This window comes from Triticum urartu, chromosome 6A, assembly GCF_056163025.1.
Source record: "Triticum urartu cultivar PI428250 chromosome 6A, HENAU_Tu73, whole genome shotgun sequence".
Lineage (NCBI taxonomy): Eukaryota > Viridiplantae > Streptophyta > Magnoliopsida > Poales > Poaceae > Triticum > Triticum urartu.
Window position 1 is genome coordinate 512,072,612 of NC_141878.1, and position 19,553 is coordinate 512,092,164.

The 19,553-nt window shown below is 52.0% G+C and overlaps 2 protein-coding genes across 2 annotated transcripts; one reads left to right on the plus strand and one right to left on the minus strand.

The window, feature by feature from the left end:
- The first annotated feature begins 11,810 nt into the window (after positions 1 to 11,810).
- On the plus strand, positions 11,811 to 15,472 carry LOC125514521 (endoglucanase 6). Its single transcript, XM_048679860.2, has 5 exons — positions 11,811 to 12,279; positions 12,368 to 12,775; positions 12,855 to 13,109; positions 14,472 to 14,586; positions 14,665 to 15,472. Exons 1-5 carry the CDS (start codon positions 12,085 to 12,087, stop codon positions 15,180 to 15,182), a joined length of 1,491 nt encoding a protein of 496 aa, XP_048535817.1. The 5' UTR covers positions 11,811 to 12,084; the 3' UTR covers positions 15,183 to 15,472.
- Positions 15,473 to 17,856: 2,384 nt separating this feature from the next.
- LOC125512501 (uncharacterized) lies at positions 17,857 to 18,966 on the minus strand. Its single transcript, XM_048677598.2, has 2 exons — positions 18,567 to 18,966; positions 17,857 to 18,486 (listed from the first exon to the last, which is right to left on the minus strand). Exons 1-2 carry the CDS (start codon positions 18,642 to 18,644, stop codon positions 18,028 to 18,030), a joined length of 537 nt encoding a protein of 178 aa, XP_048533555.1. The 5' UTR covers positions 18,645 to 18,966; the 3' UTR covers positions 17,857 to 18,027.
- Between the last annotated feature and the right edge of the window lie 587 nt (positions 18,967 to 19,553).

A 19,553-nucleotide genomic window follows, 5' to 3' on the forward strand; every position in this document is an offset into this window, starting at 1 on the left:
TCCCTCTCCACCGATTTGTCCGGGGGCTCATGTTCTACTATGGCCTGGATTTCCACGATCTGGCCCTGAACTTTGTCCTCAACATCTCGGCGTTTATCGTCGTGTGCGAGGCTTTCCTCCGCATCCGCCCCCATTTCGGCCTATGGCTCAAGACTTTCAATGTCAAGCCGAAGGTGGTGCGCGGCAATCAGGCGGAGTGCGGAGGCGCCATGGTGGGCAAGATGCCCAACGTATTATGGCTCGAGGGCTCCTTTGTGTAGACCCTGAAGGGGTGGCAATCGGGGTGGTTTTACATCACCGAGCCGCGCGACCTTGAATGGGTCGCAGCCCCCGAGTTCCGATTCGGACCCCCTACGCGACTCACCTCTTGGAAGGAGACGGGCCTGTCATGGGGTAAAAAAGGAGAGCTGACCGGACTCCAAACATGCGTCCAAACCCTGGTGGACAAGAAGCTCAAACTTGTCAACATAGTCCAAGTTATACTCATCCGCCGGATCCTCCCGTGTCAACAACGGGCTTTCAACCTGTGGGAGTTCGACCCGGTGCGGCACCAAACTCTGAGCAGGCTCTTCGACACGACGTACGAAGATGCCTGGAAGGTGCTTTTCAAGGGCGCCGAGGCCCCCGCATCCGCTACCGAGGATCGCGGATTCAGTACGCAGCGTCACGCTCATGCGGTAAGCTGTTTTTACCTTTTACAGGGTATCAGTTTTTTATAGTTTGACTCCATGCGGGATCTAAACTCTCTTACCTTTGACAGGATTGGCAGGAGACGTCCGGACAGATCAACTGTCCGGCTCCTTTGCTCGAAGGCCCAACGGATGCTCATTTGGCGAAGCTGCTGGTTCCGGCACCCCATGTGGTGCCGGAGAAGAAGGCCAAGAAGAAGGCCACGGGGACTCGAAAGAGTGCCCGACGCCTGGAGGTGTCGGATCCCTCACCCGACGACTCCAAGACGCACTCCTCCCATGAAGACGAGGAGGAGGAAGAAGAGACCCCTCCCCCTCCAGCGGGGGAAGGGAAGAAAAGGAAGGCCGCCCCAACTGGGGAGGCCGAAGGGTCCAAGAAGGGGAAAACCCTTCCTCCGGACTACTCCACCGACACCGACGACGGCGGAGAGGAGTGGCCGCTCAGGGCCAAGCCCCTGGCTAAATCGTAAGTATCCGGATACCAGAGTAATTCATAGTATTCCTTTATTGCACAGCTTTCCCTTATGTCGAATATGTTTATGCAGTCCACCCAAAGACCGGCTCGACGCGTTGTCGAGCGGTTCACTGGACTCGTCGGATGTGAATTCACTTTCGACGGCTTTCCTCCCCCCGCCCTACGGACGACACCGAAGTGTTGTCCCAACAGGTTCCAAGCCAGGAGGAGGTGGTCCTGGAGGCGCCGCAAGGCGACCTCCCGGACCCCAGGAGTGAAGGGGATAGAACCCCCCAGGGCTCCAAGTCTGGCTCTAGGCCGGACACCGCTCCGGAACCTTCAAAGGTTCCAGAGTCCGGCGGGCGACCTCCTTCCAAGAGGAGCAAGCCCACCGTGCCGGTGACCCCCATCCAACCGGAGGCGCCGGACAATCTGTTGGAGGTGCTCGAAGGCGCCTCCATCGACGAGGAGCACTGCACCATTATGAGTGCGGTGGTCCAGAAGGTTCAGTCCGCCAAGAGCGGACTGACTGAAGCTTGTACTAGCCTTTTAACAGGCTTTGAGGTAAGTAAAGAATGTGTAAATAATATTACCGCATAGACAGTAGCCCCTGATGCTCTGTTTGGCGTTCGGGAAGAAAAGCCGAATATAGGATCAAATAAAATTCGCAGGAGTCTAACAAAAAGGAGTCAATACGCGTATGCAGGCTTCTCTGTTGGCGTCCACCGCACTGACTGCAGAAGTGGACGCGCTAAAGCAGAACCTCGAGCAGTCCGAGCAAGAGCTCGGGCGTGCCAAGAAGCAGCTCGAGGACAAGGAAGGTAAGAAATACCTTGTTTAAATATATATATAAAAAGGTGCAATTGCAAAAAATGACAGGATTATCGTGGCTATTGTAGGGGCCACGTCTGAGGTGGCGACCCTTAAGCAAGCGCTGCTCGAGGCCAAGAAGAGGACGGCCATGGAGCGCACCGAGCGGGAGAAGTATGAGGCCGAGGTTGGCAAGGTGCGGCAGGAGCTCCAGGCACTCATGGAAAAACATGAGAGTTTGGAGCTTGACTCAAAGACGCGAGCGTCCGAGCTCGCGGTGGCTATTGAAAATGCCAAGTCTGCCAAGGCCGAATCCCAGAAGACCCTCCAGGAGTTGGATGAGGTGAAAAAGATAGCGGCGGGTAAGGCATTCTTTATGCAAAGCAAACACGTAAACGTAAGTTACTTGTTACTTACCCGAATCCGGAGCTCTCCAGGAGCATTCACAGATCTTCCCCGTAGCGTGTCCGATGCCGCCGCATTCTATCGAGCCGAGGAAGGAAGCTCGACAGAGAAGGTGTTCTGGTCTCAGTATGCTGAGGCCGGACACCCCGTGCCCCTGAGCGACCAGCTGAAGCAACTGGTCGAGCTCCACAAGGCGTCCGAACAGGCCATGAAGGGCCTCATAGTTCGGCTGTGGCCTGGAGAGGCTCGGCCTGGGAGCTATTTTGGGTTGGTGCGGCGGCTGATGGGGGCCTGTCCAAGGCTCGAAGTCATCAACCGCTCCGTCTGCATTGAAGGCGCCCGTAGGGCCCTTGCCCGTGCTAAGGTGCACTAGGGCAAGCTGGATGCTGGGAAGCTTGTGAAGGACAGGCCACCGCCGGGGAAGGAGCATCGCAAGCCCGAGAATTATTATAAGGATGTTCTGAAGGGTGCCTGTCTTATGGCGGATGAATGTTCCAGGGATGTAATTTTTGAGTAAAACTCGCTCGTTTTGTCCTGTGCGCTGAAAACTTGTTCATATGCGCTAAGCAATGCTGTTAGAATTTAAAATATTACCTTATGTGCGGCTGTTTATCAATTCTGAGAGATGGCGAGTCGTCGGCTTCTGCCTCCGTGCCGCTAGTGCTGGGGTGTTCGGGGATAAACCTGAGCGCTCTTTTTCCCATGTTTGGGTCCTTCGAGGGAGGCGCTCAGCACATCGAACAAGGTAATCGGACTATAATGCTTGAACACTCTCACTTAGCCATAGAATTCTATAATTTTAAATTGCGGCGAAGCCCCTGGTATTCGGAAGACCGAGTTCGGGGCGCTATCCACGCCTTGGCCGGACAGAGCCGACTCCTCGCTCTAAGCGGCATAAGTCTTTAGGGACTCGAAAAACCTCTCGAACAGCGACCAGCTCTCGATTCATCATGACAGTCAGTTTTAGCTTTCTCTACTGAGGTGCTCGACCCAGCTCAACTGGGGCACAATCGCAGTAGTTCTCCTAGTGCTACCTTAGCCGATATAGCGAAACGTAAGACACCAAAACATAGGAGCCGGGAAAACCCAACTATTGACCCAAGACATGATTCGGAGCCGATGCATATAATGCTATAAGTTTGGGGTGCCGCACTTGTTAAAGTGTTCGGACTTCTCACACCATATTGAGGGGTACTAAAGCCCCTGGCGTATTTTGGCCGTACCAAAGTGTACGGGTGCAACATGTCGTTACGGAACATATATTTGTAAAAACAGTGTAATGCAAAAATAGACAGAAGCTATGCATTGTTTATTAAAAAGGGTTGCGATCAAAGCAGAACGATACAAATAATGCGATAAGCAAAAGGTTGGACTATTTAACATGTCCGTTTCAGGGGCGGTCTGCGAAATGGTAAGCGAAACAGGTATACTGCTTGTGATAGAGACCACCTGGGAGTTCCGTAATGCGGCATGGCTTGTCTGCTTCCCTGGTTCTTGCATCGTTTGTGCGGCAATTGAACTGCCGAACAGGCCTTCAGAAGAGTGGAGTCCTGAAAGTAAGAGAAAATTAAAAAATTGGCAACCCCTGGTGCGGTTTAAGCCGTGTTTCGGGCGTGCTGTGATGGTGCCCCTCCCCCTGCACCCATGGTATTTCTAGAGCGTAGTTATGTACGCGAAGTACTGGTGTTGCATTTTTGCGAGGGCTGGGGTTGGAGCCGCATTGCTACGCCTGCTCGGAACGTGCCAGGCGGTCTTGTTGTAGGTTACTTCGGGTGCGCTTGACGGTGTCCGGACGTTTAATGGCCGGACTGGAGAACTGCCTGGAGAGGCTGCTTTGTACTTCCGCAGCAAGGGCCGCCGTGTGCTCCTCCGTTCGGAGAGAGCGTTCGGTGTTTCCATTGATCGTAATTACTCCTTGAGGGCCTGGCATCTTGAGCTTAAGGTATGCGTAGTGCGGTAGCACATTGAACTTAGCAAATGCGGTTCGCCCGAGCAGTGCGTGATAGCCACTACGGAATGGGACTATGTCGAAGATTAGCTCCTCGCTTCGGAAATTATCCGGAGATCCGAAGACCACTTCAAGTGTGACTGAGCCTGTACAGTTGGCCTCTACACCTGGTATTACGCCTTTAAAGGTCGTTTTGGTGGGCTTAATCCTCGAGGGATCTATGCCCATTTTCCGCACTGTATCCTGGTAAACCAGGTTCAGGCTACTGCCGCCGTCCATAAGGACTCTAGTGAGATGAAATCCGTCAATAATTGGGTCTAGAACCAATGCGGCGAATCCGCCATGATGGGTGCTAGTGGGATGGTCCCTTCGATCAAAAGTGATCGGGCAGGAGGACCATGGGTTGAACTTTGGGGCGACTGGCTCTATCGCGTATATGTCCCTTAACGCGCGCTTCCGCTCCCTCTTGGGGATGTGGGTTGCGTATATCATGTTCACCGTCCATACTTGTGGGGGAAAACCCTTCTGTCCACTGTTGTTCGGTGGCCGGGGCTCCTTGCCGTCATCGCTATGCGGCACCTTGTCTGTATCTTCGGCATTTAACTTGCCTACCTGCTTGAACACCCAACAATCCCTGTTGGTGTGATTGACCGGCTTTTCGGGGGTGCCATTTATCTGGCACAAGCGGTCGAGTATTCGGTCCAAACTGGACGGGCCCCTAGGATTTCTTTTGAATGGTTTTTTCCGCTGACCAGATTTATAGCCTCTGAATCCGGCATTAACTGCCGTATCCTCAGCATTGTCGCCGTTAGTGCGGCGCTTCTGCTTGTTGCGACGCGACCTGCCACTACTGTCCCTGGTATCCGAATTACCAGGGTTCTTGGTCATATTGTTGCTACGAGCAAGCCAGCTGTCTTCTCCCGCGCAAAAGCGGGTCATGAGTGTCGTGAGTGCTGCCATAGATTTCGGCTTTTCCTGTCCAAGGTGCCGGGCAAGCCACTCGTCACGGATATTGTGCTTGAAGGCTGCTAGGGCCTCAGCGTCCGGACAGTCGACTATTTGATTTTTCTTTGTTAGGAACCGTGTCCAGAATTTCCTGGCCGATTCCTCTGGCTGCTGAATTACGTGGCTTAGGTCATCAGCGTCTGGTGGTCGCACATAAGTGCCCTAGAAATTGTCAAGGAATGCGGCTTCCAGGTCCTCCCAACAACCGATTGATCCTGCTGGCAAGCTGTTAAGCCAATGCCGAGCTGGTCCTTTAAGCTTGAGTGGGAGGTATTTGATGGCGTGGAGATCATCGCCGCGGGCCATGTGGATATGAAGGAGATAATCCTCGATCCATACCGCAGGATCTGTTGTGCCATCATATGATTCGATGTTTAAGGGTTTGAAACCCTCGGGGATTTGATGATCCATTACTTCGTCTGTGAAGCATAGTGGGTGTGCGGCGCCTCTGTACTGGGCTATATCACGACGTAGGTCCAATGAGCTTTGTCTACTATGTTCGACCCTACCGGATTTGTGTCCGACGTGACATTTACCGTCTCGGGTCGTGGGGCGCCCACGCGATCCGTAGATCGCCCTTGTTTGCCTTGCCTTGTCCTCCAACATATCTCGCAGGTCTGGCGCATTTTTTCGTGCCTTGGTACGGGGTGCGGTTTGAGTGGAGGGCCGAGAGGCCTCTCTGTCGCGGCCACGAGGTGGTCGGTCGGCCGTATCAAGTGCTGGTGATGTAGGTTTAAGTGCTTCCTCCTCTAATCAGGGTAGCAACCTGCGCTTTGGGTAGCTCTTGGAGGGGCGTTCGAGTTTATGCTCTTCGGCCGCAAGGACTTCAGTCCATCTGTCGACTAGCAAATATTGATCAGCTCTAAGCTGTTGCTGTTTTTTTTAGGCTTCTTGCCGTGGCCATAAGCCTACGTTGAAAATGCTCTTGCTCGACGGGATCCTCTGGCACGACAAATTCGTCGTCGTCGAGGCTTTCCTCGTCTTCGGAGGGAGGCATATGGTTATCGTCCTCAACCTCTCTGTCTGCCGCTCTCTCGTGAGGGTTGGCTTCTCCATCCTCCTGTGCTGAATTTTGCTGGAGGGAGGTTTCTTCGGCACTCTCTGGAGTATTGTTATCTCCTGTGCTGGAGTCACCGTATTTGCTTTGGCGGGATTTTGAGCGGCGCCGCTGACGCCGGCGCTTAGGCTGTTTCTTGGAGGGGTCATCCTCCGCTGTTCCATCGCCGTCTCCTTCTTTTGGGGTGTCCACCATGTATATGTCATATGACGAGGTGGCTTTCTAGGGCCCAATAGGCGCTGGTTCTTCATCGTCTCCTGCATCGGCGTCCATACCGTCGATGTCTTCGAAGTCGAAGTCGAGCATGTCGGTTAAATTGTCGACAGTGGCTACAAAGTGGGTGGTGGGTGGGCTTTGAATTTCTTCATCGTCCGTATCCCAACCTTGCTGGCCGTAGTCCGGCCAGGGCTCTCTTGATAAAGAGAGAGACTTTAGTGTCTTCAGAATATCGCCGAAAGGCGAGTGCTGAAAGATGTCCGCGGCAGTAAACTCCATGATCGGCGCCCAATCAGATTCGATCGGCAGGGGCGCGGAGGGTTCGGAGTCCGGAGAGGAGTCCGGCTCCTTGGAGTCGTGAGTATCGCGGAGTGTGGGGCTGGCGTTCGGCTCGATCGTCGTTGAGATCGCAGCCCCCGAGGCGGCGTCCAACCACCCATCCTCGATCGGCGCAGTTGGCTCCGAATTAAGGGTCGAAGCCGATGCGGGTGCGGCCTCCAGGGCACTGTTCGGCGGCAGAGCTAAATCATGCTCGTCGTGACAGTGCGGCGCGCTCGGCAGTGGCTCGAATCCGTCAAGGATCAAGTCCCCGCGGATGTCAGCCGTGTAGTTTAAACTTCAAAATCTGACCTGACGGCCAGGGGCATAGCTTTCGATCTGCTCCAGATGGCCAAGTGAATTGGCCCGCAGTGCGAAGCCGCCGAAGACGAAGATCTGTCCGGGGAGGAAGGTCTCACCCTGGACTGCATCACTATTGATGAACATATGAGCCATCAAGCCTAGCGGCGACGACACAGAGGAACTCTCAATGAAAGCACCAATGTCGGTGTCAAAACCGACGGATCTCGGGTAGGGGGTCCTGAACTGTGCGTCTAGACCGGATGGTAACAGGAGGCAAGGGACACGAAGTTTTACCCAGGTTCGGGCCCTCTCGATGGAGGTAAAACCCTACGTCCTGCTTGATTAATATTGATGATATGGATAGTACAAGAGTAGATCTACCACAAGATCGGAGAGGCTAAACCCTAGAAGCTAGCCTATGGTATGATTGTTGTTCTGTATGTTGTCCTACGGACTAAAACCCTTCGGTTTATATAGACACCGGAGAGAGTTAGGGTTACACAAAGTCGGTTACAATGGTAGGAGATCTACATATCCGTATCGCCAAGCTTGCCTTCCACGCCAAGGAAAGTCCCTTCCGGACACGGGACGGAGTCTTCAATCTTGTATCTTCATAGTCTAAGAGTCCGGCTGAAGGTATAGTCCGGCCATCCGGACACCCCCTAATCCAGGACTCCCTCAGTGAAATAATCGTTGTATTGCTTGAGCCTCGTGGGCATATATATAGGAGTACATGATCTACTTGAAGTACAAGGCAAGCCAGAATATTTCCTAGTCTAATCTACGTTTCCTATTACAATCACGTTACTCAACACCTATTAGCAGCCGGGCGATCGTTAGCGAGCCTAGCAACTGAGTCTAACGAACTTTTGTGACTAATGAGTATCGCGGAGTGTTAAGAACTCTGAACAGCCATACATTTGAATGCCTTTTGAAATTCTGAACGTTTTTAAATTTTGATACATGAACAATTTTTAAATTTGTGAATAAAATTTTCAATGTATGAACACGTTTTTTAAAACACGAACAATCTTGAAACACTGGAACACATTTTGAAATTATGAACAAAATTTTAAAACTAAGAACAAATTTTGAAATTCTGAACTTTTTTTAAGCCGCGAACAAATATTCAAAATGCAAGAATTTTGAAAAAAATGTACAATATTTTGTAACTTTGAACATTTTTAGAACACGCACAAAATTTTAATTCAAAATATTTTTGAAATTGTGAACAATTTTTATCAATAAAATTTTGAAACTCCAAACCTTTTTATACAAGGTGAACAAAATTTGAAATTACGGACATTCTTTGAAAAGGTGAATAATTTTTGGAAACATGAACAAAATTTGGAATTTTTGAATGTTTTTCGTAAAAATGAACAATTTTTTCATATGTTGATTTTTTTCTTAAATTTGTGATTTTTAACACAAATAAAAGGGAAGCAAAAAGAATATATCTAAAGGTGAAAAAGAAACATAAAAAATAAAAAATAACCGGAAAATAACAAAAGAAAAAGGAAACCAAACAGAAACCGGTATATAAAAACCTATCAGTTCAAAAATCCGGCTGTCTCATTGTGCGAAAGTGGGCCGGCCCAATTCTTGCACTTGAGAGAATCGCCCGTGCGGATGCTCGACAGTTTGTCGCTGTAAACGTCAAATATGATTTTTCCTCCTCCCGGCGCCTTAAGCGCCATGGAGAGTAGCCAGTGCCACCCTTCATGGGCGGAACCAACAAGGAGGTGATCAATTGCTCGCTCACCAGTTTCCCTGGTTCGCTGGGTGCGATTTACCAGCCGATTAACTGGTCCACCATTGACTTTTCTTGAAAATTCACTTTTAAAAGGAATTCAAAATAGTCATGAAATTCAAAGGTATTTTGTGATTTTAAAAAAAGTTCATGAATTCGAAAAAGGATCATTAATTTCTAAAAAAACTCTGATTTGAAAAAAGTTCATTGATTTAGGAGGGAAAACAAAAAGAGTTCGCGGATTTGAAGAAGTTTATTGATTTTGGGGAAATTTTTGATGAATTTGAAAAACTTCATGCATTCTGAAAAAATGCTCTGATTAGAAAAAAAATCTAAATGGAAGAGAAGTTCATGTGTTTTGGAATACAAGTTTAATGAATTAAAAAAAGTTCACATATTTGAAGAAAGTTTTCGAACTGGAAGAAAGTTCATGCATGTAAAAAAAGAAAACATTAAAAAGAAAATAAAAAAAAGAATTAAAACAGCCCAGAAAACCAACAAAAGACGGAAGCTTCAAAAGCTTCCCAAAGCCGGAAGCTTCCCTCTCATGCCCAACGGGCCGACCCATTCTACATGTGTCGAGGCGAGGTGTGTGGGTGCGGTTTACGAACAAGGTTGTAACCGATACTGCAGGCGACAAATAGGTGTTGGGTTCCAGAGATTCGTTTCAGTGGTTGGTTCTATCTCATGGCCCGGGCATGACAGGTGGCCCATGTGGAAATAGCATGAGTTCTCTTCTTTCATGTGGAATGGCCCATGTGGTTGGTTCGAATCGATGACGACTACTCATCCGGTCGCGTCGCTCTAACTAGCATCAACGCCGTGGAGTCACATGTGCTCTGGTGTTGCGCTCACCGACATGAAAGTACGGCAACCGCTTCATGTGGAGAAGGTCTTTCGAGCGGAGAGGATTTTGATGACACCATGGCGTCAAACGTGTACGTGGCTGCTGTTCGGATGCCTGGAAAGCCCTTAGACTTGCGTTCGGCTTGCGGGAAAATGAACAACCGGATCGGTCTACAGACTGAAGAGGTACCACATTGAATAGCTAACTGTGTCCGGACCATTCGGCCGAGACGGTCGCGGGCGGTTTGAGAGTCCTTGTTCAAGATGCCCTAAGGTAGAAGCTCTTTGCTAGTTCGTATGCTTGCTCTGCGGATAGGTTTGGATTATCGATGCGTGCCATTTTGGTCCTCCAATCTTCTCGGAACCACGGCACGATGACAGGGATATCACAACTATTCTTGCGCAACAAGCGGCCGATGCCCATTCCATTTCAGCGTCCGATCAGACCGTTGGCCGTCTGTCTCCCCCGGAGGCAGTAAACTCGTTCCGTTCACTCACCCGCAGCATGCAACTTGACCAGCATTCACTCTCTCAGACGACCGTTGTTGCTTGTACTGTACTACTAGCTGCTAGCCTACTACCTTCCGTGATTCCCCTGTCGCCGCAGCACGAAAGTCTCCCCCATCTCCGGCTCTCCGGCCGGTCAGCGGCTGCATGCGACGCGCGGCCATCCCCAACTAAACCACAGTACCGCGGCTGCAGCCGCCGCCAGCGCGCATGCAGGCCATGTGGCTCCGGCCGTCGGGACTGGCACGCAAAGTGGACGACGAGACGCCTCCGCCCGTCCGTCCGGCCACACCCTCTCCCTCCCCCTCCCCCTAGCCGTTAGAAAATCGATTGATCGATCGGCGGCCATGGCCGCAAGGATCCAATCCAACCATTTAATTCCCCCTCGCGCACGGCAGAGCACGCACGTAGGCACGTAGCAACCGATCTGTAGCTGTGTCAGTCGCCACGCTTCTCTTCTTCTTCTACAGGTTCTTCTTCTTTGGCAGCCAGCACAGCACAGCACGTACTACGCTTTAACGGCTCTCCTCCCGTCGGCCTCGCCCCCTTGCGTTCGGGTTCGGGCGGCCCCATGCATCGTGCCTACGGGCTACGGTCCCCTTTTCCCTCCCTCCAGGCCCAACGGTCAGATTCGGCGAAGCTGCTACGGATGCGCCAGTGATGAGCGCGCTAATGACAAGATCGTCGTGCTTGTCGTCATGGCAACATAGGATTGCAACGCACGGGTCGATCTCCGGAGAGTACTGCTGCTTATGGACCAGGGATCATTCGGCGAGGCTGGGCTCAGAGCCGAAAACTACGCTAGTCATTAATTAGTATCGCTAGACGCTATTCAGCTTGTTTCAAAGACCTACTCCTAAGTAGTAGGGCTAATCAGGAGAGAGAGAGAGAGAGAGAGAGAGAGAGAGAGAGCAGAAGTGACGGCGGAGCCCGAGAGAGAACAGCACTGATGAATCACTGACCGGCACGGACAGGGCACCGGGCCCCGCCGTCGTAACTGCTGCACCGGATGACCGTTTCTCCCATCTACAACACCGCCGTCCTCTACTCCTGCTGTGATGAGTGAGTGCCATGCCATGCATGCTGCGTCGATCACTGATCCATCATCGCCGGTTGAGAAGTGGAAATTTTTTTCCCCTCAAAAAAGGAGAACCGGAGTACTTCGTGAACTTTCTTTCATCACACCAAACCTGTTCCCAATCCCCGCGAAAAGAGACATTGCGAAACCATTTTATCCATTCGGTCCTGGCTAAATGATTCTTTTTAGACACAAAATACGAGTATGACTTTAGGAGTGTCACGTCACACTTAATCCGGTGGAGCAACGGCCGAAACGAACAAACCAGCCGACGGCACAGATGTCTGCAACTGCAAAGGGAGTAACAGTAGTCCTGTGGAGTAGTACTAGTACGTAACGTACTGCACATTCAAGCATTCGGCTCCAGGACAACCAAGTCACCGGCGCCGCAACGTTCGGCACGTCCACCTGCCGCCGCCGCATTGGCCTTTGCCCGGCATCCTAGGCCTCCTTCCCCTCCGGTCAGTCCACCGGTTCACGCCTGCGCCCGTCACATGCCGTATTTAACCCCCCGCCCGTTCGGCTCCGACACCACCTCACCTCACTCGCCTGCTGACTCCGAAACCACGGCCTGCTGACTCCAGTAGACACACACACTCTCCTCACTCTGTCTCTCAGCCGCCGAAGCACCGATAAGTAGCTAGCCAGTGCTGCATTGCCGTTGCATTAGTTTAATTACCTCGGCGGTCAGGGCAGCAATGAGGCTGTCGTCTGTGTTTGTGCTGGCGCTGCTGCTCTTGCCGGCGGTGGCGTCGGCCGGGCACCACGACTACGGCGACGCCCTCCACAAGAGCATTCTCTTCTTCGAGGGGCAGCGCTCCGGCAGGCTTCCTCCCGACCAGCGCCTCCGCTGGCGCCGCGACTCCGGCCTCCATGACGGCGCCGCCGCCGGCGTACGCACTCTCCTCTTGCATTATCCCGCTCTACATTTTCCTTTCTACAGAAAGTGCTGATGGTTCCATGGCAATGCTGCTGCTGCAGGTGGACCTGACGGGAGGGTACTACGACGCCGGCGACAACGTGAAGTTCGGGTTCCCGATGGCGTTCACGGCGACGCTCATGTCGTGGGGGCTGATCGACTTCGGCCGCAGCTTCGGGCCGCACAAGGAGGAGGCCAGGAAGGCGGTGCGGTGGGCGACGGACTACTTCATGAAGGCCACGGCCAAGCCCAACACGGTGTACGTGCAGGTGGGCGACGCCTTCAAGGACCACTCCTGCTGGGAGCGGCCCGAGGACATGGACACCCCGCGCACCGTCTACAAGGTCGACCCCTCCCACCCGGGCTCCGACGTCGCCGCCGAGACCGCCGCCGCCCTCGCCGCCGGCTCCATCGTCTTCCGCGACGCCGACCCCGTCTACTCCCAGCGCCTCCTCGACCGCGCCATGGCCGTAAGCTCTCGACTCTGACGACTCAAATGCGCTGTATCTGTCAGCTGCTCTGACATGAAAGAATCAAACGAACGAGCAGGTGTTCAAGTTCGCGGACAGGTACCGGGGCGCCTACAGCAGCAGCCTCCACGCGGCGGTGTGCCCGTGCTACTGCGACTTCGACGGGTACCAGGACGAGCTGCTGTGGGCGGCGGCGTGGCTGCACAAGGCGTCGCGCAAGAGGGTGTACCGGCAGTACATCAAGAAGAACGAGGTGGTGCTCGGCGCCAGCGACTCCATCAACGAGTTCGGCTGGGACAACAAGCACGCCGGCATCAACGTCCTCATCTCCAAGGTACCAGTAACATACAGTACATAAAGTACTGCATTACTCCTCTCCATGCGACACAACATTTCCTGAAAGAAGCATTTGCACTTTGGTTGTTTCCACCGTCGATCTTTGGTTTCCCCACAGCGCAAGTTATGCGATATTCTTTCCGAATGCAACTTTGGTCTTTGTGTGTAGTATACAGCTACTACTGATGATGATGATAAAAGAGCACTACACATAAGCTAGCAAGCCACTCGATCTAATGATTGACTGTCTTGCCTGCTGCTTTTTTACACCTTTATTGCCTTCTTTGGTTCATAGGATAGGAATTTTATAGAAATAGAAAAATCATAAGAAGTGAGATGACATACATCTCAATTCCTATATAAAAAAAGATGTCATTTGGTACACAGGATAGGAATTTTTCCATTAAATCTAGGCTAATATTTTTTTTCCTCCAAAATGTGAAGGATATCCTAGAATCCATTCCTACAAATCAAAGAGCTTCAAAGAATTTTTCCTTTGCAAATCCTATCCTATAAGATTCCTACAAAGTTCCTACAAACCAAAGGAGACCTAAGCTTTGTATGTGGATTCAGTTAGTTTCTGACGATGCATATGCATATGGGCAATCTTGCCAGCGGAGCCATTGTGAAATTACCCTGACGGCAGATGCTACTGATTAGTGAATCTTCTGCATGATCCCCCGGTTCAGATTAGATTAATCAATGACCAGGCAGTAGTAAACTAATGGAGTGTGCATGCATTCTGATTATGGTAGTGCAGGGTGGTGGCGTACCGGTACCACCAAATAGGAGACGAGGAGGATGCTTGTCTGTTCTATCTTGGCCTCTCCTACCTAGGCCCCCGTGCTCCGCGTGCTGCCGGCGCAGCAAGCGGTAGCAGCACTTTTCAGGGGCTCACGGGCCTCCACTCTCGACTTGTCATGCCAGTCCAGACTCCAGAATCCCCCATGTTCTTTTTGCCAGTTGGGCATCTTTTGGTTCATAGGATAAAATTATTATAAAAATAAAAATTTTATAGAAAATGAGATGACATGTATCTCAAATCCTATGAATAGGAATAGAAAACAAGATGTCATTTGGTTGACATCAAAAGAATTTTTCCATTGAGTTTAGGCTCTTTTTTATTTTCCTATGAAATATGAAAGATAGGAACCAATCCTATATAGTAATAGAAATCCATTCCTACAAATCAAAGGGCTCTAAAGAAAGAATCCTATCCTTTAGAATTTTTATGAAATTCTTTTAAACCAAAGAAGGCCTGAATCAAGTTACTACTACCAGCTAGTAGAAGTAGATCACGGTGCTAGATGCCTGAACTTGTTGCCAATAATATGTTCTTGTGTTCTTGATTGATCATCAGGAGGTCCTGATGGGGAAGGACGAGTACTTCCAGTCCTTCCGCGCCAACGCCAACAACTTCATGTGCACCCTCCTCCCCGGCATCTCCGACCACCCCCAGATCCAGTACTCCCCAGGTTCGTCGCATCAAACGCAGCAAGAAAATGGTCTCTTCTCCGGTGAACTGGGGTAATCAAATGTGAAATGGAATGCAGGCGGGCTGCTGTTCAAGGTCGGGGGCAGCAACATGCAGCACGTGACGTCGCTCTCCTTCCTCATCCTGGCCTACTCCAACTACCTGAGCCACGCGGGCGCGCACGTCTCCTGCGGCGCCGGCAGGTCCGCGCCGCCGACGAAGCTCCGGCAGGTGGCTAAGCGGCAGGTGGACTACATCCTCGGGGACAACCCGCTGCGCATGTCCTACATGGTCGGCTACGGCCCGCGGTTCCCGCGCCGGATCCACCACCGCGGCAGCTCCATCCCGTCCGTGGCGGCGCACCCGGCGAGGATCGGGTGCAAGGCCGGCGCCGCCTACTACGCCAGCGCGGCGCCCAACCCGAACCTGCTGGTGGGCGCCGTCGTCGGCGGGCCCAGCGACGCCACCGACGCCTTCCCCGACGCGCGCGCCGTGTTCCAGCAGTCGGAGCCCACCACGTACATCAACGCGCCGCTCATGGGCCTCCTCGCCTACTTCTCCGCCCACCCCAACCCGGCCGAGTGGGCCGACGACTAAAACCCAGCAGCAGGAGGATGATATATACATGAAAAATAAAATGCCTCTGACTGACTTCGGCGTACTGCAGGAGTAGTGCACTAGTACTAAGCTTTAGCGTCATTCATTTGTTTGGTTTAACTGTAACTAATTACTATTATTATCGGCAGCCATTTCCTCTCCTGCGGAAAAGAAAAGATCAGGGCGCTGTATAGGCTGTATCTGCAATGTTATACTTGTAAGATCTAGCGTGCTTGAATATTGGCACTATGTAAAATGTTCATCAGCAAAAGAGCTTCTAGTTTCTTTGACGTCTAGAAAATGGTGATGGGTGGCTACAGACAGATAGAAAAAGATGCTGACCGGAAATATTAGCCGATGAGATCACATGGCAGATACTGAGTTTGTACTCGTAGGTGGTGTCATACTTGCAAGTTGTAAGATTTCTGGCCTGCTAAGGGCTTGTACAATGGAAGATGTTTAGAGGGGGTGTTTAGAAAAATAAATCGAGATTTTCTGAAACACCGGTGCCTATTTCTACATGAGAGACGCTTAGTTAAGAAGCGTCTATCTTGTACAAATAAACACCGATGGTGCTTAAAGAAAATCTAATTTATTTCTCTAATCCCTTAAGCACCTCCCATTATACAAGGCCTAAGGCCAACTCTAACCAATGACTAGAAGTAAAACTCTCTTGGGACCTAGCCGAACCATTAAAGAGTAAAATTTATCCTTCACCGCTTAACCCGCCTATTTACTCCACTGCTCGACGGCGGAGCAAACAAACTTCACCCTCCTCTCCCTCTCATCCTCCCCAATCCCCGCCACCGGCGAATCCCCGCCGTCCCCCGTCGCCCCAATGGCTAGATCCTGTGGCTGCTAGTCCCGCCACCCGTTTGCAGCACGGATCTATGCTGCCACAAGCACAACGTGGGTACGTCCTCCTCGTGCCGCCACCGCGACACTATGGCCCCTCTGGTGGGCTCGCTGGCTTCCTCGACCTTCTCGCGCCGCCACCGTCGTAGAGGAAGTACCTCAGCATCTGACAGCGGACGTGGGTGGCAGAAATCACGGACCAGGAGACCCACAAGAAGTATTGGGTGGGCTCTTTCAAGGCTGCCGAGCTCGCCGCAAAGTAGTACGACCGGTGGCAGATCCGGCTGCATGGTGCTGCCGCCCGCCTCAACTTTGCGTCGGGCGAGGGTCCGCTGCAGCCTCCGCCGTTGCGGGGGTGGTGACTATCGTGGTGGTTAGGGAGGCGCGGGAGCGCATCGCGACGGTGGCCGTAGATGAGGAGTACATGGCGGACCTCTGCCGCAAGTACCCCGAGCTGGTGGAGGCAGAGCGCGGGGCCGATGGGGCGGGGAGGGGTGGGTCATCGTCCTCTCGGACAACAAGGAGGACGGCGGCGCAGAGGATGGCGAGGAAGACGATGGTGCGGAGGACGACCAGGACTTCAGTGTTGAAAAATGGCGGCGCGGCTTCCCCGACAGTGGCGACGATGGCACAGGGCCGGACCTCATGGCCGGTGGGATGCCGCGGGCGGATTGGCTTACCCTCAATAAGGGTGATGATGATGTTTAGGTTCAGTTTAAATTCATGTTTTGTTTTAAATTCAAGTTCATGTTTGATTTAGAAACTAGACTATGTTTCAGCGGATGATCATGTACATTACGTATCGAATTTTGTTTTTTAAAATCAAATCTATGTTTAACTTATGAAAATTTTCTTTCTACTCCATTAAATTTAGGAGTTCGGTTAGTCCCACCAAAATGTAGTGCAGTAAAAATCCTTCACCACAATTTACTCCATCGATTTGCTCCTCTATTCTTAAGGGATCGATTAGAGTTGGCCTGAGTATACCTCACTAGTACTAGCTTAGCAAAGGAACTACAAGCACTATTTAAAAAAAATTGGTTCTCGCTATACGGGAGGCGCCTGAAAAAAAATTGGGCTAGTCGATTTTTCAGCTGTCGGATACAAGATCAATGGCCGGATCTGTTTCTTCTTCCTTCCGCTGGTCTTCTTCTTTACTTCAAACCGCCTTGCGCCGCCAGCCTAGCCGCATGCTTCCACCACCCGTGCTCTCGCGTAGCCTCGTCGCACTGCCCTAGCATCGCCGCCGTTCTTCCGCCCCACCCTCACTGTAAGATAGATGGTGGGGTGTCCAGCCAACAAGCCCCTTCCTTCTCTCCAGCCTTCCTTCGACGAACTTCTTCGTCCATCTCAAAATCGACTGACCCAAAAGCTAAAGGCAGTCGAGTCGACTGCCTTTAGCTAATGTGAAAATGTTTAGTAAGTCAACTCAAAAAGAAAGAGGAAATGTTTAACAAGTGGAATATAAACAGAGCTTCTAGTTCCTCTGACGTTTCTATAGCATCTGAACAGATATGTTCACGGGCGGCTATAGCATCTGAACAGATATAGAGAGAAAAAGATGATGACGGCAACTATCAGCCGTAGAGATCACATGGCAAGCTTCTGTTCACGGGCGGCTACCAATCGAGGATCCACTTTGATGAGTCTTTCTGGTGTGCGTAGAGTACATTTTTGTCTCTTGCTTCCTGGTAGCCCTCTTTTTTATGATATGATACACTGACGACATGATCAGGTCATCAGGATCTTTCATCCCGCAATGGAAATGCAATGAAATTCTGCTGCTGTATGATGTCTTGCGACTTGCGAGACAAAAGAATGGGATCACGCCATGGCACTTGATGTGGTAGTGATTCAATTCATCAGTACAATCATCGCTCATCAGTTGCATCCGCGTGTGAAAATTAAGGAGGGAAACGGAGCAAAAAAAATTGACAGAAGAAAAAGAAAAAAACAGCGTGCCCTGCCGAAACCATTTCCACAGTTCCACTCAAGCTCCGCCGCTGCAGATGCCGGTGAGCAGCACCGGCAGCCTCGCCAGCGACAACGACCCCTGGGCAGACCTCCGCAGCTTCCACTTGGCCCTCTGATCCTCCACGACCGCGGTGGCCGTCGCGGACGACGACGGCAGCACCCTCCCGTTCTCGAACAGCGGCACCGTCACCTCCCCGCCGTCGCCGGAGAGCTGCCTCTCCATGTGCAGGAAGTGGGCCAGCGACGTCGTGCCGCCGACGTCGTCCCTGCACAGCCGCCACCAGCTGGCACCGCGCCGGGGCCTCCACCTCCGGCACCACGTCCAGCCCTCCTCCCCCGGCGCCGGCGCGCGGGGCCGCTCCTGCTCGTCCGCCGCCTGCTGCGTCTCCGGAGGACGGTCCTCCCCGTCGGCCAGGGACACGCCCATGAGCGTCCCCAGCGTCGTGCTCCGGTCCCGGAAGAACGAGCATGTGGACTACACCGAACGGATTAAACCGCGCATGTCAATGGAACACGAGCATGAACACCAACAAGATTGACTCAGCGCGTGCGCACCTCGGTGTCGATGTCGGAGGAAGAGGACGACGACTCGGCGGAGGGCGAGGAGGGGATCATGCCGGCGTCGTTGTCCATCGGCGTCCTTCCTTCCTTTCCCTTCCGGCGAGAACGTACGCTGCGATGCTCTGCGGCAGCGGGCGTGACACTGTAGTGGGCGATGGGCGTACTTGCAAGATTTGTCCCCTCCGGCGTCGAGGGCGGAGAGATTCGCGGGCCGGGACGGGACGGTGCTGCTTTATGCGCTGCGAGACGCAGACGCAGACGCAGACGGTGGCAGTGGCGCCAGGGCAGCAGCGGGTCAAGGGAGCCCTGCGGCGGCCGGCCCCTGTCCGTGACCGGTGAGACGAGTGAATGCTCGAGCCCTGAGCTTTTGACTGTTGTGTGGGTGGGGAAGGGTACAAGCAAAACCTGCAAAGGCGTTTAGAGGCTGATTATATTAAGCGACTTCCGAGGCGTGCTTTGACTCTACTGTTCATGAACACTTGGCACTGTGTGGCCAGCCAATATATATATTTGTTTCTGAAAAGGGATGTGACCATCCATATGACCAGGAGCTACAGTTTACTCTCTTCTGTAAAAAAAAAGAGCTACAGTTTACTCACAGGGCTAGAATCACTGTTTTCGCCCTTCGATGATAATATTAGCAAAAAAAAAAAACCTGCTTCCAAAACATTTCAGCGATTTGACCATTCAGCTACCCGCGGACACTACAACGGTGTTACGATATACAACCTCCGTACTGATTTATTAGTCTCCTTTATAATTTATGCTAAATTTTAACTAAAGATTTAACTAATAAAATGTTAATGCAGATTACAATGGGATCAATAAACCAGAACGGAGGTAGTACAAGCTACCGTTATAGTCAGCGGCGGGAGCCCTAGACATACGGACGGTGGTCACATGACAGAAGTATACCACCAGGGTCGGTCCTGCGATTTCGGAGGCACAGGGCGAAAAGAGAACCTAGGGGCCCTTATATGT